This window comes from Brachyhypopomus gauderio, chromosome 7, assembly GCF_052324685.1.
Source record: "Brachyhypopomus gauderio isolate BG-103 chromosome 7, BGAUD_0.2, whole genome shotgun sequence".
Lineage (NCBI taxonomy): Eukaryota > Metazoa > Chordata > Actinopteri > Gymnotiformes > Hypopomidae > Brachyhypopomus > Brachyhypopomus gauderio.
The window spans coordinates 10,665,189-10,690,504 of record NC_135217.1 but is presented as its reverse complement, the minus strand read 5'-3'; the positions used below and the strand labels follow the sequence as shown (position 1 = coordinate 10,690,504).

At 45.6% G+C, this 25,316-nt stretch overlaps 3 protein-coding genes across 12 annotated transcripts; 2 read left to right on the top strand and 1 right to left on the bottom strand.

Annotated features, from left to right (window-relative positions):
* Window positions 1-251: 251 nt before the first annotated feature.
* On the bottom strand, window positions 252-9,194 carry apooa (apolipoprotein O, a). 2 transcript variants are annotated; one of them, XM_077011588.1, is made up of 10 exons: window positions 8,344-9,194; window positions 7,506-7,623; window positions 6,341-6,445; window positions 6,004-6,123; window positions 3,448-3,502; window positions 3,130-3,225; window positions 2,670-2,761; window positions 1,323-1,421; window positions 1,083-1,130; window positions 252-603 (listed from the first exon to the last, which is right to left on the bottom strand). In XM_077011588.1, exons 2-9 carry the CDS (start codon window positions 7,512-7,514, stop codon window positions 1,083-1,085), a joined length of 624 nt encoding a protein of 207 aa, XP_076867703.1. In that variant the 5' UTR covers window positions 7,515-7,623; window positions 8,344-9,194; the 3' UTR covers window positions 252-603. The 2 variants fall into 2 exon arrangements, with proteins under 2 accessions (XP_076867703.1, XP_076867702.1); XM_077011587.1 differs by lacking the exons at window positions 7,506-7,623; window positions 8,344-9,194 and having other exon boundaries at window positions 6,341-6,476.
* On the top strand, window positions 5,544-13,324 carry c7hxorf58 (chromosome 7 CXorf58 homolog). 6 transcript variants are annotated; one of them, XM_077011585.1, is made up of 9 exons: window positions 5,544-5,856; window positions 9,865-10,030; window positions 10,136-10,244; window positions 10,423-10,517; window positions 11,118-11,223; window positions 11,438-11,563; window positions 11,820-12,022; window positions 12,543-12,651; window positions 13,083-13,324. In XM_077011585.1, the coding sequence occupies exons 2-9, from the start codon at window positions 10,017-10,019 to the stop codon at window positions 13,290-13,292; spliced, it is 972 nt and encodes a 323-aa protein (XP_076867700.1). In that variant the 5' UTR covers window positions 5,544-5,856; window positions 9,865-10,016; the 3' UTR covers window positions 13,293-13,324. The 6 variants fall into 6 exon arrangements, with proteins under 6 accessions (XP_076867700.1, XP_076867699.1, XP_076867698.1 ...); XM_077011584.1 differs by having other exon boundaries at window positions 5,544-5,891; XM_077011583.1 differs by lacking the exon at window positions 5,544-5,856 and adding an exon at window positions 6,386-6,498.
* Window positions 13,325-13,749: 425 nt separating this feature from the next.
* On the top strand, window positions 13,750-24,649 carry LOC143518797 (zinc finger Y-chromosomal protein 1). 4 transcript variants are annotated; one of them, XM_077011577.1, is made up of 10 exons: window positions 13,750-14,331; window positions 14,753-14,822; window positions 15,356-15,552; window positions 16,334-16,430; window positions 16,577-16,918; window positions 17,412-17,561; window positions 17,779-17,904; window positions 18,071-18,205; window positions 18,444-18,587; window positions 20,063-24,649. In XM_077011577.1, exons 4-10 carry the CDS (start codon window positions 16,364-16,366, stop codon window positions 21,436-21,438), a joined length of 2,340 nt encoding a protein of 779 aa, XP_076867692.1. In that variant the 5' UTR covers window positions 13,750-14,331; window positions 14,753-14,822; window positions 15,356-15,552; window positions 16,334-16,363; the 3' UTR covers window positions 21,439-24,649. The 4 variants fall into 4 exon arrangements, with proteins under 4 accessions (XP_076867692.1, XP_076867693.1, XP_076867690.1 ...); XM_077011578.1 differs by lacking the exons at window positions 14,753-14,822; window positions 15,356-15,552 and having other exon boundaries at window positions 16,304-16,430; XM_077011575.1 differs by lacking the exons at window positions 14,753-14,822; window positions 15,356-15,552 and having other exon boundaries at window positions 13,752-14,331.
* The last annotated feature ends 667 nt before the right edge of the window (window positions 24,650-25,316 follow it).

Here is a 25,316-nt window from a genome sequence, read left to right as displayed (position 1 = left end):
TGGACAGAACTGGTTTTTTTAGGTCATTTCCATGACGACATAGTCAGCTGTGGTTCCCTGAAACCTCTGTCTGCTTAAAATACAGGAAGTGATTATAATCTTCTCTCCAGAAAAGTCTTTTCAGATGAGCAAGACTTGTACATGTCTGGACCATCACTCTTGCCACATGGTAAATTCATTAATGCATTCTGCACTTTATGGCATGCTTTCATTTGTCCAACCTTCTCCTGTTACAACACTGAACACAAGAATATGGAACACAGAGCATTTTATTTTAAGTTTGTACATGAATATAAATTAAAACACCATTACTATACACCAAAATACCATTGTCGAAAGCTGACGCTTTCAAGTTCAGAACCATTTTGACCAACCACTTCCCTTTCGCAGTGGGTGACATGCTGGGGAAAGGTTGGTGTATAAGCAGGTCTCCAGGGAAACCTACAGGAATTGACCAAGGGAGAAGTTGAAGGGAGACAGAAATGGAAGGTTGAAGATCCACATGGCTAGGATGAGCTCAGGAATTATGGGATGTACCCTCAACACCACAGCTCACAGGTATCAGCATGCCATCAGCCTGGCAACCCAAAATGGACGCAATATCTGCAAATGAAGAGATGAGTCAGATTCAGCTTTTAGGCTTGGCCACAATAAGGTTGACTGCACAGACACCAACTCTAGCACAGGAAGGAGGTGAACACAGCTGAACTCCAGATAAAGAGCTACTTCCATCAACAGTACTGCAGGGGTAAAGCATCTGACAAAGCACAACATCCAGACCTTATACAGCCTGTGTGGAAGCCTCACTCACATGCTAGATGCCCATATTATATGTAGTGCATCCACATATTCTGCTCTGCTCCACAGGGATGGGAATAAAGCATTGTAGAGTTTACTAAAACACAGGAAGCCCTGTACTCATGTGAAATGACAACACTGGCTTTAAATCCTGCAGTTATGCAAGCAAGCACACTGTATTGAACCGAGCTGTGTTATGAGTCTGCTATCATGATGTAACACCCAGCTGTGTTGTAGTTTTGATGTTTTTTTCATGCTGTGATGAAATGGCTATTATCCCCTACCTAAGCTTTTGTCTCCCCACTGGACGTTTTCTCCTCTGACTGCTCAATCTGGGTGAAAAACAGAGCAAGGTCAGGAGTCAGGGGTTACAGAACACACTTAAATTTAAGACGTCTGGCTGTTTTTCGGCCTTTTGTGCGAGCAGAGTGCCTCAGCAAGTGACACCATGTGCACTCGGGAGTGCACAAGGGCACAGACTGATGCGCACTCCTCCTGTGGTGCTGCTGGAGGAGAACCCTTGCCTTCTGTGCAGGTGCCTTCGGGCCGGGCTTGCTCTTCATCAGGTTTTCTGTAGCAACGTACGCCTGTAGGGCCCAGTCGTACACTGAATCACCAGTTTTCTGCATGAGGATGAGAAACACAGGAAGACCATAATACAGACGCACACATGTACATTAGAAAGAATGAGAGAATGGAATATGGAGAGAAAACAGCAAAGATAAGGCACATGAAACAAAAATAGCCTCCAACCCCACCCTGGAGAGCATTGATCAGAGGGGGTTTGGAACATTCCAAGCTACAACTGCTACAACTCCACCCAGCAGTAGTCCGTGACCTCAGAGCTGCCCACGACTCCTTTACAACACGCATGTAATGCAAAAGTGTGTCTGAAGATGAGCCAGCCGCACCTACACCCCGTCATTCATCATGTACATTAAGTACAGTGTCAGAGTGGTGTTACAGCTGGGGAGGGGTGTGTGTGTGTGTGTGTGTGTGTGTGTGTGTGTGTGCGCACGTGTGTGTATGTGTGTGGGGGGGGGGGGGGGGATTCAGTCAGCAGGTCCCACCTGAGCAGGAGGTGTGGCAGGAAAAGGCCATTAACCCCCACTGTGCTTGGGGAAAGAGTGCAGCTATCTACCACAACCAGCAGGCAGCTAAAGGAAAGGAGGGAGCATGTCAGCACCATGATGGGTTTAGCCTGGAGGGAGGGAAGTGCCTCTTCTCCCATTTATATCTGGACAGGTGCGATGGAAACTTCTGGATCATGACCTTGTGTCTTGTGCACCCCAACCCTTTCCCCCCTCCCGACAGTGGCAATAATGGAATTACTGATTAATAATAAACATTCTCCACAACTCCGCGGGAATGGAGAAAAATACATTCCAGCGTCAACAACATGCTCACGTGAGTGCTGAACAACACACACTCAATCCACGGAGCATCAGACACATGACACAGCTGCTACAGGTTTGTGCAGAGGCGACCGTAGCAGGGCGTGGAACTGAAGCCTCAACCCCGAGCTTCTGAATAATAGAAGATGAGCAGATATCTTCTGCTTACCTAACCAGAAGCAGGGGATGTCGGGTTCGCACCCTCACATTCACTCATCATGACTAGGGAACTCAACTTTGAACCCTAACTCAGCACAAACTCAAATCACACCTGGCCCTCAATGCGTAGTATTTACATGCTCATTTATGATATTTACATATTTATCTACGTGATGGAGATGATGTGGTCAGCTATGGTCATTAAGATGGCTGTGAGCATTTCAGCTCACCTTGGACAATTACCATTTCAATATCTCACACTTAGCGCATCTCAGAGGCAGATACAAACAAATATAGAGTAAATGCATGTGCTTGCACCTTCACAAAGGTGGCTACTTCCTGTGGGTAGTACATGGCAGTTCCCACGGTCATCAGACCAGTCGGATAGACCAGCTTCTTTAGCCTGGAACCTGGAGAAATGTGTGCGAACGGACACACACACACACACACACACACACACACACCAAAGTTTCAAAATGATCCAAAACAAAAAAAGAGAAGCATGTAGACCACAGATGCGTACAGTCATCAAATACACACAGACAGTGATGACTGAGTAGATCCACTCAGCCTTATTATGAAATGACAATATATATTCTGAACTTACAGTATAACATGATCTATGCACCCACCATCTCCATCAACATAGTAATGCACAATTTCAGAAACCTTCTAGAAAGGTCCGTAAAGTTGCACATAACTCGGGAAACCTTTGCAGAAGTCTTATCATTATTCATTAATTGCACTGCGGTGTTCAAACTGTAATGACTCATATTACCTCTTGCCAGGAAGAGGCCAAGGACACCAGCAAAACCGATGATTCCTGCCCTGGGGTAGAACTCTGAGGGAGGGCTCTTCACATATGAATAACTGTCTGCAGAGTTGAGATGGGACAGTGACCAGCCACTACAGCAACCATTACAGGTATGCAATACAGGTAATTACAGCACATTAACCAGTCACAACAGTAACCAGTCACTAGGTCAGTGGCTTTTTATCCTCAGATTCAGCTCTAATATAAACATCTACTATAATACTATGGTCCACTCTGAAATGCTTTGAAACTACTGTATTAACCTGTGTGTGTTTTTCTTACCTTGCCCAAATTGAAGTGCACCATCTACCTTGGGCTTCACTGCTCCATAGGCACCCTGTGTTCCACACAGGAAGTAAAAGTACAGGAAGTCAGGCTATCCTCTTTCAGACACGAGTCTCAGTGCTGAACACCATTTGTATTTCCATTTTCTGAGCTGGCTATTGGAGAAGACTTGTACACACACTCAAGAGATTTTCTTTCCTGGTTAAAATGTTACAGTTTCTCTACCAGAACAGAAAGTTCAAAAGATTTATTATTCCAAAGGTTTATTAGTTGGCATTTATGATGTTTAGGGTCACTCGGTGTCTGGATGTGGCTCTGGATGACTCATCAGATTTTGGAGTCCTTGGATCCAGTACATGCTCCTGAAACACCATGAAGGCATTACGTTCAATACATGTATTTAGAGTGTGCTCTTTGGAAGCTATTGTGTATATCACCCCCGATGCCAATATGTGATTGCATACAAGTGAATGTCTACATATCATCTTCCAAGATCACGAAACTTTATAATCAAAGGTCATAAATGAGTCCTGAGGTTGGTGCATGACGTATCTCTCAGCCAGTCAGTGCCAGGGTTTATAGCTGTGCAGAGTATGAAAGATGTTTGCCAGAGGATGATTAAAAACCAGCCAATCAGTTGATGAGGACTCAGCACAAGTCCAAGAAAGACCAATTCAGCGCTGTGGGTATGGACAACTCTCCACGCAGTGCTTCTTTTACAGAGCAGCCTCTTTTTTAGCAGATCCAGGCGGTCACTCTGCTCAATCCTCTGACGACGGGCACATTCTCAGTTAGGCAGTGGCTTCTCCGCCTACTTGGGCAGAGTGAAATCAAACCTTTTGGCACAACCAAAAACCAGCCAATGGGTCAAGGTCTTTCAGAGAACTACCTCTTGATCCAGCTCTGCTCTAAGCGCATGAGAAAAAGCACATCATGCACAGTGATGCAGAGTTTGTTCCAAGTCTGGATCAGGCGTGTGTCTCATGCTGGAGCACAAGGTGAAGCCGCACATGTCTCAGGCCACTCGCAGGGGAAAGGTCATCCAGGTTGTCTATAGCCTGCCGGCAGCAGAGGTTTAGAAAGCAACTGAGCAGGGGAAGTGTGTGTGTGCGTGCGTGTGTGGCTATGAAGTGAGAAAGTCCCTGAATATTCCGTTTGGCTGATTTGCCCAAGTGTTGAAAGGGCGCCATCGGTGAGAGAGATAAGTAAAACCATGACAATAAGAAACACTAGATCACAACCCAATTAGAGGAGTGGTCTCTTGATCCAACAATGAGCTGCAAGAAAAATAACACACATTACAGCTCATCTGTGAATGGATGAAGGTTTATTTTGGTCGGTCTGGTTAAAGAGTCGAACACGTGCAGAAATGTTCAGCAAATATGATTTGATTAAGAAAAAGGTCAGGCTGCCTCAACCTTGTACATTTACATGATGTACTATATTTACCACACACGTCTCTCTGGCCCAGGTATGTCTGGGGCATATTTACAGTTACCGTAAATTGAAGAGCCCAGCAGAGACGCTGGAGGAAGGGTGACTGGTTTCTCCATCTTTAGCTGGAAATTCTCCTGCTGTTGTGTTTGTAATGCTTCCCAGCACCGCACCACTTATTTTGACTACAATTATTTATGTTTGTGACACTGCAAACACCCACAGGACACAACACTAAAATGTGTCTATAATTAGTCAGGACATTCAAAGCAAATACTATAAAAAATGATTTGGTACATGGTTAATTTTCACAGTGCAGCCTTCTGTGAGGCTGTACCTCAAATGGCAAAGGTACAAAGGAACTATGAATGTGATTGGCTGCTGTGTGTATGTGCACCGACTTGGGTCGGTGTTCAAGTAATGTGCACATGGTGCCATACAAAAATGCTAATCTGCAATTAAGAGGGCTATTGTCCGTCATTCTTTGTAAAAATGTATTTAGTGTTTGTACTAGTATTTCTGTCCTCATGTGCTCATTTGTGTATATAGATATGGACTACTTTTCAGTTGTGTGGACAGATAGCTAGTTGGCATACAGCTAATTTCTGCCCCACCCCAACCAAACCCACCCCACCCAGTAGCAAACATTCCAAACTGAATGCTATTTCACTGGCAGTGACGATGCTTTCTTTCTGTTTTGTCAGATTGGTACACGATAAACTGCGAGTGTGGAAACGTGTGTGAGTCTACCATATAATACAACACAGTTACACACACACACACACACACACACACACACACACACACACACACACACACACACACACACACACACACACACACAATGTTGGGTAAACCCCTACACGACTTACTGCATCACATGCTGGGTACATGGGTTGCCCTGCCAAGCTTGGATGATGCCAGTTTGGAGGATTTTGTGGCTACCCAAGATGAGTCAGTTCCATAAAGCAGGTGAGTATAAACAAGCCTCAAAGAGTCTGCTCAAGGTAAGTCTACACTAGTAAACCACAGCACATACATGAGCCCACAGCCCGCTGCCTACACCTGAGCCCATAGGCCAGAGTCTATACGTGAGCCCATAGGCCAGAGTGTGTGTACCTGGCACCAGGTGGTGTAGGGCTCTGCCATGTTCCTCAGGGTGGCTACACTCTCCTCCACCCGCCCCTTTTCTGGCTCCACGTAGTTGAACTTTTGCTGGGGAGTCGTGTATAGAGACAACTGCAAGAGACACAATACACTTACTGTCAACAGCTCTCCAAGATTGTAATTCCAAATAAACGTGCATGCTGTAAGCAAATTCAACCGAAAGTTCAAAAGATGTATTACTCCAAAGGTTTATTTATTTTGTTGCCATTTATATATTTATATGAGCTTGTATTCCCAGCGACTGGGTCTCTTTCATCCCTCATATCAGGAGGCACTGCCATGGCTTTACCTCGTCCACGCTGATGTCATCAGCAGGCTTCTTGTTGTCGGTTGCAGCCAGCAAGGGTGCTGACATCACGCCCAGGACGGCTGAGAGGCCAACTGTGCCCCCCAACTGCAAGAACATCCACCATCACCATGGAAACAGAAAGCCAATCATAGAGATCAGTAATAATTCAGGAATACTTGTGATTATATAAACAGGCGAGAAACTAAGACTTTTAAAGTAACATTTTTATCTCAGAAAGTCTCAAATACACAAGGTGCCGCTGTTGGGTCCTGAGAAAGGCCCTTAACCATCAAGTTCTCGAGTTGTATTAATTCATAACTTTGTCACTTTGGATAAAAGCATCAGTTAATGTCATAAATGTAAATGTACTTACTGGATTAAGACATAATTTACATTGGAATTATGATCAAGTTTGGTTCAAAATGTTATTTGGAGGAAATGATTCAGCATTTGAGCACAGAATTACAGTTAAGTGTATTGTATTTTAATTTCAATGTATTGTTGATGTGTAACACCATGGTAAACAACGGTACACGAAAGAACTAAAAAACGTACATCTGCAAAAATCGTTGTAAGAAGTTTTTCGACACGTTAAAAGGGGGGCAGCGCCACCTAGTGTTTACAAACGAAGAATGCAACCATAGCGCTATGAACAAAAAACTAGGAGAATTCTGTCTCAAGAAACTTAAGTGCGCTTTTACTTCAACATTGTATTTTATTTATTTTTGGTCAGAATAAAATGAAATGTCAATTCGAAACATAGTCACATAGTCCACAAGTTCAAACAACTTCTTTCACTGACTTGCAGAAGATGAACTCGCCATTTGAGGGCACACACATTTTCCCCCATATTCAACATCAACAGAACATAACTAAACTGTACAAAATGGCAGCATTAAAAGCACAGCGATTATACACTTCTTTTATACGGAAGCTTGAGGTGTCTTTCGATTTCACCAGTTCTCAAGTGGCCTCCGTACCAGCCGACTGAGAACAAATTTAGTGTTATTAGGTTACAAATTTAGCTCACATGACACACAAGGAACCTCGGAGCGCCGGTTTTAGCGGAACGGCAAGATAAAGGATTTTTAACCAAAAAACGTTTCATAATAATTCCGCTGTACATGAATCTATATATTCACTGTCCAAAGTTTTTAATTCTCACCTTGTACATGTTCTTGTTCTTCTTCGCTATAGTATTCAGCAGCAAATGCACATTTGTGCATATCGCCACCTAGTGTAGATCTAAGGCGCTGTATTCGCAAAAGGAATGACAACTCCACCTGTAAATAATCAAACATTTGTGTGCGCACGAATCTCTTTTTTAAAGATAATGCAAACGGGACACCCAAGACTACTGACCCTGCACTGTAAAAAAAAAAAGTGTAAAAAAACGGTAATTTTCTGGAAATGGGGGCGCCAGAAAATTACTGTAAAAAAACAGATAAGTACTGTAAATTTAAAAACATACATAAACTGTAAAAAAACGGCAATTTTCTGGCGCCCCCGTTTCCAGAAAATTACCGTTTTTTTACAGTTTATGTAAAAAAACAGATAAGTACTGTAAATTAAAAAACATACATAAACTGTAAAAAAACGGTGATTATAACACTTAACATGCAACACTGTCATTTTAAAGGAAATATTCCTAAAATTGAATGTGGTCTTTACTCTAGTTCACATTCAATTATAACAATATTGCAGTGTGGTGTAGGAAGGAGAGGTAGCAAACAGATCCACCGCAGCACAAGGCTTTTTAAATTCAAACTGCCTCAACAACATAATCACGCCAGACCCCACGATCACGCAGAAGAGACTTAATTTAGACACAAAACATGAGAGAACGGCAATAACACGACAACACTACACAAACATGGCATAGAATAATTCACACAGTACAACTACATAAATTGATGAAGGGGGACTTAAACCAAGTAATGCACATAATCAAGTACACAATTAATCAACACATGCATAGACATCACATTAACAGATAACGATACCGGAGTCGCAGAGACTCATGGGAAGTAGCGCCGTTGTCACGTAGGGCAACGCCCCCTCTCGTGGCTGCCACTCTGGGTTCCCTCGTGTCTGTGTTCCGTGCCTGTTTACCCTGCCCCGCTCGTTGTCTCTGAGATTCCCTGATTGTCCGCCACGCCCCTGTCATAATCGTCCCCACCTGTTCCTAGTTTAGTTCAGTGTTCATATAGTCCCTGTATTTCCCCAGTCTGGTTGTCGGTTGTTTTGGATGTCTGACCGTTTATGTGTTTCTCAGTTTCGTGTTGCCCTGCTGTCGTTTGTTGCTTTCCGTGTCGTTATGCCCCTGTACCTGTCCAACCTTGATGGCTCTCCTGTTATGACCCCTGCCTGCCACTACGATGACGATTGTGGAATGCCCTGCAATAAATCTCGCTCTTCTCAGCGATTGTGTCCGTCTCCTCGCTCCGTGGCGCGAGCCACGTTACAGCCGTCCCCCATTGGACCGACGCTTCAATATAAAAATATATATAACATTAATAGTTAAAATGAGCCATAAACTCCGAACCGTCAGAACACACATTTCAACGCTACGGTTATAGTTAAACTATGATCGGACAGGAATGCCAGACACATGTTCTAGCACTATATGAACCGATAAGAATATATTACGCGTTAACTAAATAAGTTACATGCACTGAAAGCTGACGTTGCAAATACTCATTTGAAGAAACACTGATTTCAAAACTCATGCATTTGGGCTGCAGCGGGGTGATAACGAAAGGTTCTTCAAACAATATGCACAACCAGAACAACTCTTCATGCACACTGTGCAGTGGTCCGATTCAAACAGGCCCCACCCCTACCAATCATAAACTTAACATATTCAGTTATCTTTACTTAACATGATCATTGCAATGCCTATTTCAGCTCAATAATGATAACAACTAGTTTTATTTAGTAATGGCAATATTTTTTATGAAACATGAAATAATAATTAATGATTACTAAAATAATTTATTAAAACCTAATCCGGGTTTACAGTGTAGATACAGTGATACAGATACAGTGCATATTTAATAGTGGATTGAAAATGAGATGGATCTGGAACGCCTTAACTCTTTATGTATGTTATAAATATAAAAATAAATCACAGTCAAGAACATTTTACTTTTTACTCACTTTTATAACATGAAAATCACATATTTAACATGTCAAAACTTAAATTAAAACATGCATCAATGTTGTCTTGTAATATTTCCTTGAAATTAATTCCAGAAGATTCTATTACTTTGTCTCATTAAGATTAATCAATATTACTTTCTTTTTACAGTTTGTTTAGTTAAAATTATTATCTAAGAATTGTTAAAAAACAGATTTATAATGTATTTAATTTATACAGATTTTTCTTGTTAAATCACATGACATTTTTAAATAAACAGTTTGTTCTGGTAATTGTAATACACTTTCCCTGTCATTTTAAAATACAGGAAAAAACTGTAAAATTTATTGGGAAAAACCTGTAAAAAAACTGTTTTTTTTTACAGTGTGGCGTGGCTTCCGCATTAGTTTTTTCGCGGGCTTCCCGTCTCCTGGCAACAGAGACGCGACTGGGATTTCCATAGATTTCTAATAACTTGTGAAGGCTAACTGGAGATTCTCTACTTGAACATCACTGACTCTAAATGATTCATTTAAAATGATGGAATATGGGTAAGTATTCAAGATGTAAGATAATCGTGAATACAAGTGTTGTGTTTTATTTGGATCGATATCTGGTCAAGAATCAAAGTCTTACACATTTTGCTACCTGTACAGGCTGGACCGAGAGATGCGTGAGAAGTCCGCCAGGACCATCCAGGCGCACTGGCGCTCCTACCAAGACCGGCGACTCTTCCGCCTTCTGTTAAACACCGTGCGCTCGGCAGTAGGTTCAGAACTCCAAACTTTATGTCTTAGTTTCTCTGTAAACCTTTCTGCGGACATGTCACTGCCATTACAACTAGAGAAATAATGAATAACATTATGGTTTGAAAGAAATACAGTGCTTTTGTGTCAGTTCTCGTTTTAACTGAGGTGGTAACTGTGTGTGGTGGTGTGTCTAGGAACACTGTCCGACCCCTGCAGTCCTACGCCAGCTCAGCCCACGAGAGGCCCACCTGTTGAGAGACCCCAGCTCCCCGTGCAAGGTCAGATTCAGGTACTAAACTGACCCACCCTGCTTTGATGGGCAGCCACATGTCAACAGTACAGCAGACTCTATGTTACACGGAAGACAAAACTCAAAACTATTCCCTGTCCTGGCTCTGAGACGGTGGAACGATCTTTCACTTACTGCTCGGATTGCAGAGTCTCTTGCTGTCTTCAAATGTAGACTGAAGACTCACCTGTTTGTTGAGTACTTAAATGAGCACCAACTCAGCAGATGGCACTTGTCCTCGTTCTTAAATTGCATGTTTATCTTTCTATGGCTATTTGTGCTTCTTGGTATACATTTTAATTCCTGTTTAAATTATCCTGTTTAATTGAAATACTAGGTAATGTCATTGATTCCTGTTGTTACGTAGAAGTCTGGCTCAATGGTATCTTGAATTCTGACCTATCTATGCTACTATCTAGGATGTATTCTGTGAACAGATGCAAAGCACTTTGAAAGTCGCTCTGGATAAGAGTGTCTGCTAAATGCCCTAAATGTAAATGTTAGTGGGGTTAATGTTAGAGGTGGGGTTAAAGAGCAACTTGTCTGAAGCCTGAAATTCAATATCTGCCCTGTTTTTGTTGCCCCTGGTCCGTTGCTTAGGTTTTCTGGCTCTCAGTTTCCACCTGTAATTGTGTTCAAGATCTTTCATCTGGGCCGAGGGGTACGCTACCTGTCAGGAAAAAAACTCTTCCGGCCTTCCAATCAGGTGAGGTCTACACCAAGCAAGAGCCATTGCTAAAGCTGCTGTGAGGCCAAGCAGAGAAGCCATCCCCTTACTTATTATTTAACACACATTAAATCCTTCCACAGGAAGCAGTGACATGGATGCAGGATGTCACTGCTTTAGGAATCTATAATGCTCAGAATTCTGATCAGAGGAAACAAAACCAACAGGGTTTCTGTGGAAACTGTATTAACAGGCCACTGCAGGTAGGATAATGGGGAGCAGGACATTTGTGGACCACATGACAGAGGATGATATTCAGTGGCGTGACCGAGTGATCTCTGACCCTGCAGACATCACATGCATGAGGGACTACATGCAGGTCAGAGCTTTACCATGCAGCTAAATGCTGTTGGTTTTTGTTTAAATCTCATTCAGGCTGCAGGATTTCTGACCTTTAAATGTATTTTATTAGATGTGTGCTAAAGCAAAGAAGCCTATAGTAAGACTTGCAATTACAAAGGCTTTGCTTTCTGCAGACTTTTTATCCCCATAATTTGGCATAAGTAGAGAAAGTAAAATAAAGATCTCATGAATCGATCAGCTGAAGACTGACTGACATGTATAAACCCCATTAGTACTCCAGCCATCTAGACGAGATACCTGTCCACCTGGGAGGCAGAGGGAATACCTGGAGACGTCTGTCCTTGATAGCACTGTCCCGGAACGGCCTGGGTCAGGACAACGTAGCAGACCGGAGATCATGTGGTGTGTTTGGCAGCCTGCAGAAAGAGTCGGTCGCAGGACGCAATGCAGCAGGACAGCTTGGACTGCCACCGAGGTAACCCGCTGGAGGGTGGAGCTCCCTAACTCCACTCACCGTGACTGTAACCTATAACCATTCCATGAGTCTTTGTTCTGTGCTGTGGGCCTATTTTCATCAGGCCTGCCTCTTACTTACTTACCTCTTACAACTGGACCCTTCTATGGTTATGAGTTTTAAAACAGAAGCCCCTGCCTGGACTGGTTATACCCTCAGGCCACTAGCACTATGTCCCAGTGTTGCTCTGTTCCTGCCCCAACGACCCGATATGGAGGACTGAATAATTATAATGCATTGAGACAGTTTTACTACAAATAGGGAACACCACACATGGCGTATCCAGGACAGGGAAAAATGATCTGTGTGAACACTGGAATCTCCTTCATTCACTCCAGGGACACTAGATTTTCAGCTTGAGGCAGATGCACAAATGCTTATGAAACCCTCCATCAGAACCTTGAGGAGTCCCACATTTGGCACTGGGTTGGGCTGCAGACCATCTATATCTATTTTAACCAGCACTGCCCCCTGTACCCAGGTCACCAGCTGCTCCCCCGTCCTCCAGGGTCTCCACCCGCCACTCTGCCCGGATACGGCGCAACACTGCCCGCATGAGACGCCTCTATACCCTGGGTGAAGACGAGAGGGTGAGGTCACCACCTGCACGGTTTGGGGTTCACCCAGTACACACTGAGAAAGCCACACTTGCTACAAATCATGCTACACAATGCAGTGCAGCAGTGGGGCCACAGTGCTCTGTAGTCTGCAGTGTCTGTCCTCCATTATAGAAAAAGTAATTCATCCAAAAGGTCATCTGTGTTTTTGGTTCGATTTATCGAGTACTTCTGGAATATAATCAGATCCAGAAGCCATTATATGACTAAACAGCTTTAGACAGAATAACTCAGAAGAAGGGAGCAGGTTTTCTGGTAGAACATTTACAGGTTTGTGTTAATGAATCAAATAGTCTGAAGGCTCTGCTAGATATGATGATCTCAACAGAATACCACTCACATTATGCAATGCCAAACTATTCTAGTAGTTAACTTCCTTTATACATCCTTGTTTTCTCTTGGAGATGATGGCTAAAGAGCGACAAGAACCTCTCCAACTGGACATGAACGACAATCATCGGAAGACACAAAATAAGGCTGAGGAAAAAATGATTCTTTCTGACACACCTCTGTCTTTGGCATCAGATTCTGAGTGGGAAGAGGAGGCTGAGAAACTCTGCTACTGGTCAAATCAGATTGTGTTGGATGACCTAGACCAAGCTGAGGACCTCTGAGCACCTCCACATTACACCATAATGAAATTAAAGATCCATTTACTATTATATGAATTTCAGACTGAATATGTTGTAGCAAAATGCAATAATACTGTGGCTAGCAGCATGTGCTAGTTTTTCACAAAAGCAAAGCTAGATATCACGCACCTCTAATAATTCTTCACAGACAAAAATGTATACATCTACCATAATTTTATTACAATGGTATATGTAAATATGTGCATTTATGAAATGTACCCACGTTGCAAAAACCGTGTTTTACTTAAAGAAAACAACCGTGGCCAGTTAAACAGCATCTTCAAAACAAAGTAAAAGTTCATGAACTTGCTCGACTGAAAAACCAAGAAACATCCCTTTCCGGAAATACTGTAACATTTGAGAGCTGTCAGATCACTACAAATCCCATTACAACACAGCAAAAGCAGTGTAGAAATACATACTAAAATTGTGCAAGTTACCCATTTCCCCCCACGGACGAACCCGAAAATACCATCTCTGTATACGCGGGTGGTAAACAAACATATTACCAAGATATCGAGTTAAAACGATTATTAAAGATTCTGCTAGAACGTCTCGCGAACATCGGCAACGCAGCAATTAAGGCGCGCGCTCGCACAGCCAAACCTGCGCCGAACTGCTAAATGAGTTTAGAAGTCCCCGAAAATCCGCACGTCCATAAAACGCTAACACGTATCTAAAACCAGCCGTCTGGATCAAACTACACACGGATCGTTGCTCTTTCGCATTTTTCGGCCTGCCTCGGGCGATAATGCTTTCAAAGTTCTTCCGCATTTTCCTACGACGGCCGGGCAGTGACGTGTGGCGCTGACGGCGGCCGCGGCGCTGGCGGAGCTGCGGGCTGCGGCGCTTTCTGCGCGTTTCAGTGGAGCTCCCGACCACTCGGCCCCTCCCTCCCTGCGACTCGGCGGCCCGCCCAGCTAGCACAAACTCCCGATTGAGACTTGCCCGAGTCTGGGGGAACCGAAACGGCCTGGGAAATCGACTACAAGACGGAGGCCGCCCCGTTCACCGTTATACGGTAAGAACGCCGTTGTGGATCCGTTGGTCGTTTCGTGCCGCGCCGGCTGCGCACGCGTCCCGTGCACGAGCGATCAGGCAGCTTGAAGGGTGATTTTGATTTTATTAGACTTTGTACGGCCTGGAGACTCTAGGCCTCGATGTGGTCGGCGGGCCGAGGCCTCGAGTAGGCCGCAGTGGGGCCTTCGTGACCGGGGGAGGGTATTGTTTTTAAAACCGCGGGAGAAGCGCGCAGCATTAAAACGTTTCTTTGTTTTAAGAGGAGGGGTCAGCACCGCAGTAATGTCTTATGTGTTACACGGCGACGCCGGAATAAAAGACATGATCCTGTTTCGCCCAAAATGGCGCTGACGGGAAGGTTTTGTTTTCAGTAAAAGGGAGAATTATGGTCACAGGGCGCCATGTTTATGTCCGGTTTTCAGGTGTTGGAAGACGGGTTCGATGAGAGAAGGTGGATGAATGTAATGCTCTTCTGCATTTCGAGGGGCAAAGGTGTCGGTGCGGGGGAAAACACACAATTCCTCATTTTTCTCCATAAATGCATTGACTAACTACATTTTAAGCAGCTGTGTAGTTCTTTCGGCAGTATTAGTAGCTGCATTTCCAGCAAGATACGTTCCTAGTTTAGTTACATTACACATTAAAGATGCATAATTATAGTCTAAAATTATTTTCAACAATGACAGTTTTCTCTCTGGTGTGATTAACGTAGCGTCAGTACAGCCAGTCCATGTTTTAATTTTCATTCATTCTATTCAGAGCCAGCCCTCTGTTGCAGACTCATCCTCAAATTAAAGGGACAGGCGACCGCTGCTTGATTAGCTAAACTGTCTGTCTGCTCCGGCACCGTCCACAAGGTGCGGCGGAACCATACCTGAGGGCTCTCATGCTCACCCAATCCACAAACCTCACCGATGTAGAATGCATTAACTGAATGCATTCATGTGGTTCAGCTCTACTCTGTGTTGGCTTGTTTTATTCTTCGAGTGCACATTCGCATGTTTTCTTTCTTTTCTTTTACGTAGCGGTCTTAGAGTACACAAACACCTGCGTGTCCTGCTCTGCCAGTGACGCCAGGGGGTGGGGCTAATGTTGGGCGCGTGCGCGCTGAAAGTAGAAGTGTGCGTGATCGCGCTCCTGCACGAATCTGGATTGCATCGTTTTTCTTCATAAACTTTCAGCATGTTTTTTTCAACATCCGGGACACTCAACATGGCTCGAGGTGCGTGTTATGGGGGTGATCGTTTGGTGTCGTCCTCAAAAGTGTGGCTTTATGTTCATCACATGAAACCTGGTTTATGTATAGTACTGTCCTCTTCAGGGAGCGTGACAGTGTCAGCATGATGGACTCAGAGATGCTGCACTAGTGTTGTATGTGTGTGTGTGTGTGTTTGTGTGTGTGTGTTCTCTCTGAGAGAAATGGTTGGCAAGGTAGTCAGTGATTGACACACAGACCAGCCTATGTCAGAATTCTTCAGATAAGAAGGGGGGGGGGGGGTAATGCATATGAAACCACATTGTGTTCTTACACTGGGTTGTCAGGAGGAGTGACACACAGTGTAAAGTCTCTCTATCCATTCAAATGAATTCTTTAATGATTTGCATCTCGTGTGTGTGTGTGTGTGTGTGTGTGTAGTTTGTACATCCAGACCAATCACATACATTCCCAATGGACACCATGTGAGAGTTTTGATGAATCACAACATTCACCTGTTCCACACAAATGAGAACAATTTTTACCAAAATCCTGCAGTCCAGTGTCTAAGCATGTCACACCATGGGTCATCAGTTTGTGTTAATAAGGCACATTGCAGTAGCAGTATGTACCAATATAATAAAACTATAATTAACTATAATTGTTATGTTCATATTGTAAAGGACTTATGCTGTGTGTTTTAGCTGTCGCTGTAATCATATTTTGAGTATCACACCTTAGGCAAACTGTTTTGATTGACTCCGTGTGATGTGAACAGGTCTTTGATTGGTGGGTTTTTCTGGTGTAGTTTTGTGGAGGCCAATGACGAGTAAAGACAATGGATGAGGATGTGACGAGACTTGCACTCCGTTCCCAAGAGCCCAAGATCATCCTCCATGGGTCAGGTAGTGTAACCCCACCCCCAGGGTCATGTGACTGTTGAACAGACCACAGATGGTTGAGGGACCATTACTGAACGTGACATTCATCATTCCACACTCAGTAATTGACCAATTCTTTCATTCCTTCCTTCCTCTTCCTTCTTTCTCAGATGATGGAGGGATGTGTGGAGAGGAGTATGTGGTGGAACTGCAGGAAACTGTGTTGGTGTCAGAAGGGGAGGGGGATGGAGAGGGGGAGGGCGTGGCCGTGAGGGGCTTCCCTTCGGATGAACTCGTCATCCAGGATGCCGTGGAGGATGTGGTCGCCGACGACGATGAGGGCGTCACGGTGGAGACGTGCGTGATGTCATTGGAGGGTGAGGAAGAGGACGAGGAGGGTGTCGCCATGGCGGAGATGTCAGAGGACGTGTTGGTAGCGGATGGGAGGGAGCATGACGGTCTGGACCACGAGCAGGACTCTGACACCTGTGGGGACTACCTGATGATCTCCCGTGAGTCTCACTCCTCTATTACTTTGTTCTTGCATTCTTGTGATGAATTTTTCTTTTGTTCATAGTTGTCCTCTTTGTATCTCTTTTACTGTTCATACCAGTACATACACATTTATAGACTTAAGTTTATACTAAAGTGACTTATGGATGTACATTGGTGTTCCTTGGAAGACACCCATCTGTTCGTACAGTTAGGGTACACAAATTACAAGCCTGAGGCGGTCACTCATAAATGCATATAAATGCGGAGAGTACAAGTTCAGTTTGTGTATGTGTATTTTTAATGAAGTTATGTGTCTTTCTGTCATTTGTCTTTACATCCCACCAATATGCTGACTCGTGTTAGAGCTCGTCCACCTGTCCGTGCGGGCAGGAACAGACCCCGCGTTGCTCTCGCTGATTCTACATCCACTCCCACCACCTCTGAATTACACTGCTCTGTCTCTGTGGTAGTTCTGTTACTCTGAAACTCTGTCGCTCTTCTGCCCTCTAGTGGACGAGGCGGGTAAGATGGTTTCAGCTGATGGAGAGGAGGTGACCGTGGAGGGGACGATAGGGGATCAAGAAGTGGAGAAGGATGAGGACGGGCAGGAGGTCATTAAGGTTTACATCTTCAAAGCTGACTCTGGGGAGGATGACCTTGGTGAGCTTGTGTGTGTGTGTGTGTGTGTGTGTGTGTGTGTATGTATCGGTGTGTACATGTTTTTTATTGTCCTATTTAGCTTCTCTTATTCAAATATAAGGGCATTCATGTTTGTCTGATGCAAATTTGTGGTGGTACATTGCATAAGTGTGTGTGTGTGTGTGTGTGTGTGTGTGTGTGTGTGTGTGTGTGTGTGTGTGTGTGTGTGTGTGTGTAGGTGAGCCCGTGGATATAGGGGAAGGTGAATCGGAAACTCTGGCACTGACGGACACTGTGGGCAGGCCACTAAGGGAAAAGATGGTTTACATGTCTGTGGGTGACAGCCATCACACTCAGCCAGATGGTAAGACATCCTGCCAGTAGAGGGCGCTCTGTCCTCTCCTACTGCAGCATTCCTCAGACTGAATGTTTATCCTCCTGCACTGTATTCTGATCTGGGAAAAATACCAGTTTACAAGGGTTGTAAGGTTTTGCACTGTATTTCACATGGTGTGTGTGTGTGTGCATAGGGGGCTCTAAACTGTCTGATGAGGTGTATATGGAGGTGGTAGTTGGAGGGGAGGAGCCGGTGGCTCATGACAGACCGTATGACAGCACAGCCCTCAGCAAGGACTTCATGCCTGTGTCGTGGGCAGCTGCTTATGGTTAGATACACACACACACACACACACACACACACACATCCATACATCTATACACAGACACAGAAATATATATATACGCACACAAACACATTGATGTTTCATACACTCATTTTGCTCTGTGTTTGTGTGTGTGTGACTGTATGTAGTTTCTGATCTGTGTGCGTTCATTGAGAATGGCTGATCAATGTGAGTGCTAACAGTGTCTCGTGTGTGTGTGTGTGTGTGTGTGTGTGTTAAGGAGCGGAGGATCAAGATGGCTGTGAGAACAGGAACGGAGCGGCGAGTGCCCTGCTGCACATCGACGAGTCGGACGCACTCGACAGACTCAACCAGCAGCACAGCAAGAACCGCCGACGCACCGAACCCAGACAGGTGCAGACAGGTACTGACACACCCACCCCACACACACACCCACCCCACACACACACCCACCCCACACACACACCCACCCCACACACACACACACCCCACACACACACACACCCTACACACCCACCCTACACACCCACCCACCCTACACACACACACACACACCCCACACACACACCCCACACACACACCCCCACCCCACACACCCTACACACACACACACCCTACACACACACACCCTACACACACACACACCCACCCTACACACACACACCCACACACACACACACCCTACACACACCCACACACACACACACCCTACACACACCCACACACACACACCCTACACACACCCTACACACACACACACCCTACACACACACCCACCCACCCTACACACACACACCCACCCTACACACACACACACCCTACACACACACCCACCCACCCTACACACACACCCCACACACACACACACACACCCCCCACACACACACACACACACCCTACACACACCCACACACACCCACCCTACACACACACCCTACACACACACACACACACACCCACCCCACACACACACACCCACCCTACACACACACACCCACCCTACACACACACACCCACCCTACACACACACACCCACCCTACACACACACACTCAAAAAAGGAAGAGGTGTCTGCATTTTATCCATCAGTGACTGTGGAGGTGTCATGAATGTCTGGAAGAGACGTCTGCATTTTAACACATTAACTATTTAAAACGGTGACTTGCTTGACTGAAGGAAATTCCTCTTCATTCACTTGTTCTTGTTAGAAATGAAATGCAGCTAAATGAGCAGGTTAGCTTCCCTCACTGCTGCATGTTTACTCTTACACATCAGGCTGTTTTCTGGCAGAAACAAGTCAGACGTTTCCAGCTCTCCTCCCTCTCTCTCCCTCTCCCCCTCTCTCTCTCTCTCTCTCTCCCTCTCCCTCTCCACTCCTTCCTTTTCTGAAATCCTGACTTTGGTTTTGTTTTAACCAGGCCTCAATTGCAAAGAGAAATGACAGGAAGCAATGTTATTTGTTTCTGTAATAACACAGTATAAAAACTATAAACCAGGTTATTAGAGGGTTTCCCCCTCAAAGGACCGAGTAGTCAGTGCCACCATTACCGGCTGTTCTGTACACCTGTTCCACACATCCCTTCACACTACTGACACACCCTACACCTACTGGACCCTGACAGGTGGAAACAGGCACCGACACACCCCTGAAACGCATCCACAACCCCACACACCCCTATACATTCTAGACAAGCCCGATCCATATATCTGCAAAGGTTTTTTTTTTTCTTAGATCTTAGTTGTTATCTTTGTGTGATGGAAAACACATCTGCTCTGTGCTCTGTTGTATAAACAAGTTGTAAAAATGGTTGGATGAGTAATTGCTTTGTTATTCTGTTTATATATTTCTATCTCTCTCTCTCACCCCGTCCCTTCCCAGCGATCATCATCGGGCCGTACGGCCAGCCCCTCACCGTATACCCCTGCATGCTCTGCGGGAAGAAGTTCAAGTCCCGCGGCTTCCTGAAGAGGCACACGCGCAACCACCACCAGGACGTGCTGAGCCGGAAGAAGTACCAGTGCACGGACTGCGACTTCACCACCAACAAGAAGGCCAGCCTGCACAACCACATGGAGCAGCACGCGCTCAGCAGCAAGGCGCCGTTCCAGTGCCACGCCTGCGGGAAGGAGTTCCACCAGCAGGCGGCGCTGTTCTCCCACCGCCTGCAGCACCACCACCGCGAGCCCAAACCCCCTCCCGCGCCCCCACCCGCCGCCCCGGGCCCCCCCTCGCCCCCGCCCCCCACGCCCACCTCCGCCGCCGTGGCCAAGACGCACAAGTGCAAGTTCTGCGAGTACGAGACGGCGGAGCAGGGCCTGCTCAACCGCCACCTGCTGGCCGTCCACAGCAAGAGCTTCCCGCACATCTGCGTGGAGTGCGGCAAGGGCTTCCGGCACCCGTCGGAGCTGAAGAAGCACATGCGCACGCACACGGGCGAGAAGCCGTACTCGTGCTCCTACTGCGACTACAAGTCGGCCGACTCGTCCAACCTGAAGACGCACGTGAAGACCAAACACAGCCGCGAGCTGCCGTTCGCCTGCGAGCGCTGCGGCCAGACCTTCGGCGAGGAGGAGGAGCTGACGCAGCACGCCGCCTCCCACGAGGAGGCGCGCGGCCACCAGTGCGCGCACTGCGAGCACCGCAGCTCCAACTCCAGCGACCTGAAGCGCCACGTCATCTCCGTGCACACCAAGGACTACCCGCACAAGTGCTCCGCCTGCGGCAAGGGCTTCCACCGGCCGTCCGAGCTGAAGAAGCACGCGGCCGCCCACCGCGCCAAGAAGCTGCACCAGTGCCGCCATTGTAGCTTCAAGATCGCCGACCCCTTCGTGCTCAGCCGCCACATCCTGTCCGTGCACACCAAGGAGCAGCAGCAGCAGCAGCAGCAGCAGTCTCAGCAGCAGTCGCCGGTGCAGTCCCCGCCCCCGCCGGTGCAGTCCCCGCCCCCGCCGCCCCCCCCGCAGGAGAAGAGCGCCCCCAAGAGGACTATAGGGGCGGCGCAGCTGGCGCTGGGCGGGGCGGCGATGATCAAGAAGGTGGTGGGCGCTAAGGGCCCACGGGAGAGGCGCGTGTACCAGTGTCAGTACTGTGACTACAGCACGGGGGACGCCTCCGGTTTCAAGAGACACGTCATCTCCATCCACACCAAGGACTACCCGCACCGCTGCCAGTACTGCTCGAAGGGCTTCCGCCGGCCCTCCGAGAAGAACCAACACATCATGCGGCACCACAAAGACATGGTCCCGCCGGAGTGAGGGTGGGGGCGGTGCCGTGTGTCACCGCCTCCACCCTCCGCGCCCTCTTCCTGGCCCCGTCGTGCCTCTGTGCGCTCCACTCGCTTCCATGACAACGCTAAATGGCCAATGGCTCACTAGTGACATCACTTCCATGGCAACCTCTGCACAGGGCTTCTGATGAGGTGGCCCGTTGTGTTTAACTCGGGGTCTGTGTGTGTGTGTATGAGTGTGTGTGTGTGTGTGTGTGAGAGAGAGAGAGAGATTCATCTTAATTGTGGAATGCTGTTCTTGTTCTCAAGTGGCCATTTTTGTGGCCTCCATCATGAACTTCTGTTTAAAGGGTTTTGTTTTGTTTGTTGTTTCTTCTGATGCCCCCTCGACATTTCAGTCTATTGTTTTATCTACATGATGTACTAAACTGTACTTAATGGACCAGGCTTTTGACATAAGGTGCCATATTCTTAAAGCAACACAGAAGGTGAGACGGTGACCGTTTAAATCAGGATTGTTTATTATTTTCTTTTTAATCAGGTTTGAGCGTTTTACCCTGAGGCTTTTCTCTGGTGGAACCACTCCATGATTTTAACCTTTAGCTGCTGATACTCAAGGGTTTGATGACCCACACTGAAATCCCAGTCTGATTTGCCACTTATTAACAAAGCCTTATGCTGGGAGCACAGCTAGACGTCAATATTACCCCTAAATGTCTTTCAGAGACCCTGAGAATCTTTTTCACCTTTTCCATCTTAGTTATTGGTTGTGTTGCCTTTTCCAAACAGTGGCGTATGTCTGTTTATTGTGGATTCTTTTCCTTTCTTTCTCTTATGAAAATTCCCACATTGTCATTTAGCCAGGTGTCTACACCAATGCCTCCGAATCAGCAAAGAAGTAAGAAAAAATCAAGCTTGAGTGGTTGAAGTGGTTAAATGTGTTTGTGAAGACAGGATCGTATCTGCTGATGCTGCAGGGTCATATGTCACTGTCCCACTTTTCATCCTGCTCTCCTCTGTCCTGGTCCTGTGGAAGCCAGTAGGGGACGTGTCCTCTGTCCTGGTCCTGTGGAGACCAGTAGGGGGTGTGTCCTCCGCCCTGGTCCTGCGGAGGCCAGTAGGGTGCATGTCCTCTGTCCTGTGTCTGAGAGAAAGGGGTTGGGTTGCAGGACACGGTCTCTACAACTGTTTCTGAGTCATCTGCCTGAACAGAGGTCACCTTGTTTGGCCTTGACCTGTCGCCCCATCTGGGTGCCAGCAGGTTTTGTGTTTGAGATCATAGGTCAATGTCTAGGAAACGACCTGCAGAAGCTTATTTTCTCAGGTTCCCAACAGCTTACTGGAATTTTGGGTCTGGAGAGGTGCAGCGTTTCAAAGCTAAGGTGTTGGTCTTATTTTACCCATGATTCTATGGGTTTACAGTATGTCCTCTGAAATAATGTTTTGAACACATTGAGCATTTGGCAAGGAACATTGTAATTGTAGGAGTCCTCCACCCAGAAATATTAATGAAATCAGAGTTGGCTGAAATTATGCTAGCTGCTCCTGACTAGTTAGTTGATGTTTTGTTTTTGTGTTTATAGGTGACGTATTCCTTGAAACTTCTTACCTCAAGTCTGAAACGGCATGTTTTAGAAGTGGATGCTAGTTTTGGCTGCAATTTCCTCTTCTTTTCCACTGTACACAATGTGGCATGTACTCATGTATTTAACCATTTAAATTTCTGTCCATATCAGAGTTGGCCTCAGTGGGAATATGCAGATATGTGGCCAGTTGGTCTTTTGCTGGTGAACCTACATCAGCGTGTTCTATCTAGAGCCTTTTTCTGGCATATCTCTGCAAGACATCATGGGTATATGAGGCCAGAGAAGCTTCTAGAGTTCTTTGTCATTGTAATCATGATCAAAGTTTCACAGCAAGCAAAAATGATCATTTCAAAAAATCAGTCAGCCTCAGTAACCTGATTGTTAGTTTTTTCAAAATTGATTAATGTCTTATGCACATAGTTGATTAGGGAAATTAAAGAGAGGGTCACAAACGAACTCCATTATGGTGCCAAACACACTTGCTCTGCTGGTGTGTGTGTTAGACACGACCTCAGTAACATAAACACTAGCTAGTGACATCTCAACAGTATCCACAACAAACATTATGCAGTAACAAACCAGATAAGCGTGATTGCATGTCACTCGATCATTTGTGTGTGTGTGTGAGTGTGTGTGTGTGTGAGAGAGAGAGAGAGATGCTTAGTTCAGTGTCTACCATGCTTCCTCTTGTCACTCGTGTTTTACCACAGATCTCAAAGGAGCCCGTTACCGTGGTGATGTTACCAGCTGGCTGGTTTTAAGTTCAGAGGAGTGCCAACATTAGATCAGATGAAGTACTGTGTGTGTTTATGTTTAAAAATGAATGAGAACTAGTAGGGTTGTGCTAACAGCTGGGTTACAGTCCTTGTTGGCATGCCCAAGACCATTCATAGCTAGTCTTGCTGGCATGTTTGACTGAACGTCTGTGTGTGTGTGTGTGTGTGTGTGCGCCTGCCTGCCTGCCTGCAGCAAAGACCTCAGAGGCTGCCTTTGCAGCCTTTGCCACTCGTGATGCTTGTGAACATGTCCTGATCTGACATTACTACAGGACACACCCACAACACGCAGTCTTTATGCCCTGTGTGGAAAATCTGCCCATCTGGTTCACTTTGATGGCACTTTGATGAGCGCACAATGTAATCTTTTGGATTTATGGAAATGTGGTCATATAATCCTAACCTAGATGATTACTCTTCAAACTCACCAATCACAGCGCTGTTGTGATTTTAATACATTAGAATCCCTTTTGTGATTGGATGAAGGATCAGTGATGAGTTGTGCCTGTGACATAACAGGCTTGATAAAGCAGGGAGTAAAACGTTGGCCAAGGTCCATCTCTGTTTGATCAACACCCTTTGGTCAGGTCAGTCACTTACTGGCCAGGTCAGTCCCGCACTTACCCTTCTCCTTCCCTCCCCTGTGGTCATTTTATAGTAAGATTATTTATTTGGTCACAGTTTAAACTTTGTTGTATAGTTCAGTGTAACTTGGATTCTATGGGACTGTAACTTATTGTTTTGTACACAGATCTGTAAAGAGAGAACGAAGATGTAAACACTTCTTAAAAACCGATCAGAACTTTGTGTTGTCATGGCTGTACCTTGAGATATTTGTTAAAAAAAGAGTTAAAAAGGAAATAAAAGGCAAAGTATTTTCCTGCGTTGTCGTCTCTTGCCTAAGGCAAAACACACTGTTAATTTATTTTCTTTTATTTCGTTATATGAAACATTACTTTATGCTGATCAGTGATGGCTAAGTTACCTTGAAAAAGTAATCCGATTACAGATTACTCCTTTTAAAAGTAACTTAGTTACGTTACATATTACTTGATTTTAAAAGTAACTACGTTAGATTACAAGTTACTTTAGTAGTTACATTCAGCAGCAAAATAAATTTTTCCAATACTCACTTTATTGGAAGTGCATTTTTAACAATAACAATGTATTGAAGCAGGTTCGGTAACCGAGGCAGAAACTGTTTAATCCAAAAATCCCGAGAAGGGAAACTTTATTGATAACGCAACCCTGGGGCGCGCAGTCGCCGCCCCCCCCCCCCCCCCCCCAACAGTATCTCCTGACATTACGTTTGTGTAGCTGCGTGGTATTATTTGTAAATTTATTTGTAAACGTAATACAAGCGAACTGGGTGGGTTTTCCGAAACGTTCGTAGCGCCAAGTACTTCGTAACCTCGTATGAAACGTACGAGGTTAAGAAGTACTTAGCGCTACGAACGTTTCGGGAAACCCACCCCTGTTCAGTCAGACAGCTTGTGAAACGAAATACCATTACAATTTCAAGCATTTTAAAGTAGGCGACGTTA

What these genes read in the sequence shown, in the direction of transcription:
- LOC143518797 (XM_077011578.1), top strand. Translation starts at nt 16,364, where the DNA reads ATGGATGAGGATGTGACGAGACTTGCACTCCGTTCCCAAGAGCCCAAG. An exon ending in CTCTGGGGAGGATGACCTTG is followed by an intron (nt 17,562 to 17,778) that starts GTGAGCTTGTGT and finishes GTGTGTGTGTAG; the next exon opens with GTGAGCCCGTGGATATAGGG. An exon ending in ACCCAGACAGGTGCAGACAG is followed by an intron (nt 18,588 to 20,062) that starts GTACTGACACAC and finishes GTCCCTTCCCAG; the next exon opens with CGATCATCATCGGGCCGTAC.
- c7hxorf58 (XM_077011585.1), top strand. An exon ending in CAGCTTGGACTGCCACCGAG is followed by an intron (nt 12,023 to 12,542) that starts GTAACCCGCTGG and finishes CCCTGTACCCAG; the next exon opens with GTCACCAGCTGCTCCCCCGT. An exon ending in CCCTGGGTGAAGACGAGAGG is followed by an intron (nt 12,652 to 13,082) that starts GTGAGGTCACCA and finishes TTTCTCTTGGAG; the next exon opens with ATGATGGCTAAAGAGCGACA.
- apooa (XM_077011587.1), bottom strand. Translation starts at nt 6,457, where the DNA reads ATGTTCTTGCAGTTGGGGGGCACAGTTGGCCTCTCAGCCGTCCTGGGC. An exon ending in AAGTAGCCACCTTTGTGAAG is followed by an intron (nt 1,422 to 2,669) that starts GTGCAAGCACAT and finishes ATCCTCATGCAG; the next exon opens with AAAACTGGTGATTCAGTGTA. An exon ending in CGAAGGCACCTGCACAGAAG is followed by an intron (nt 1,131 to 1,322) that starts GCAAGGGTTCTC and finishes TTTTTCACCCAG; the next exon opens with ATTGAGCAGTCAGAGGAGAA.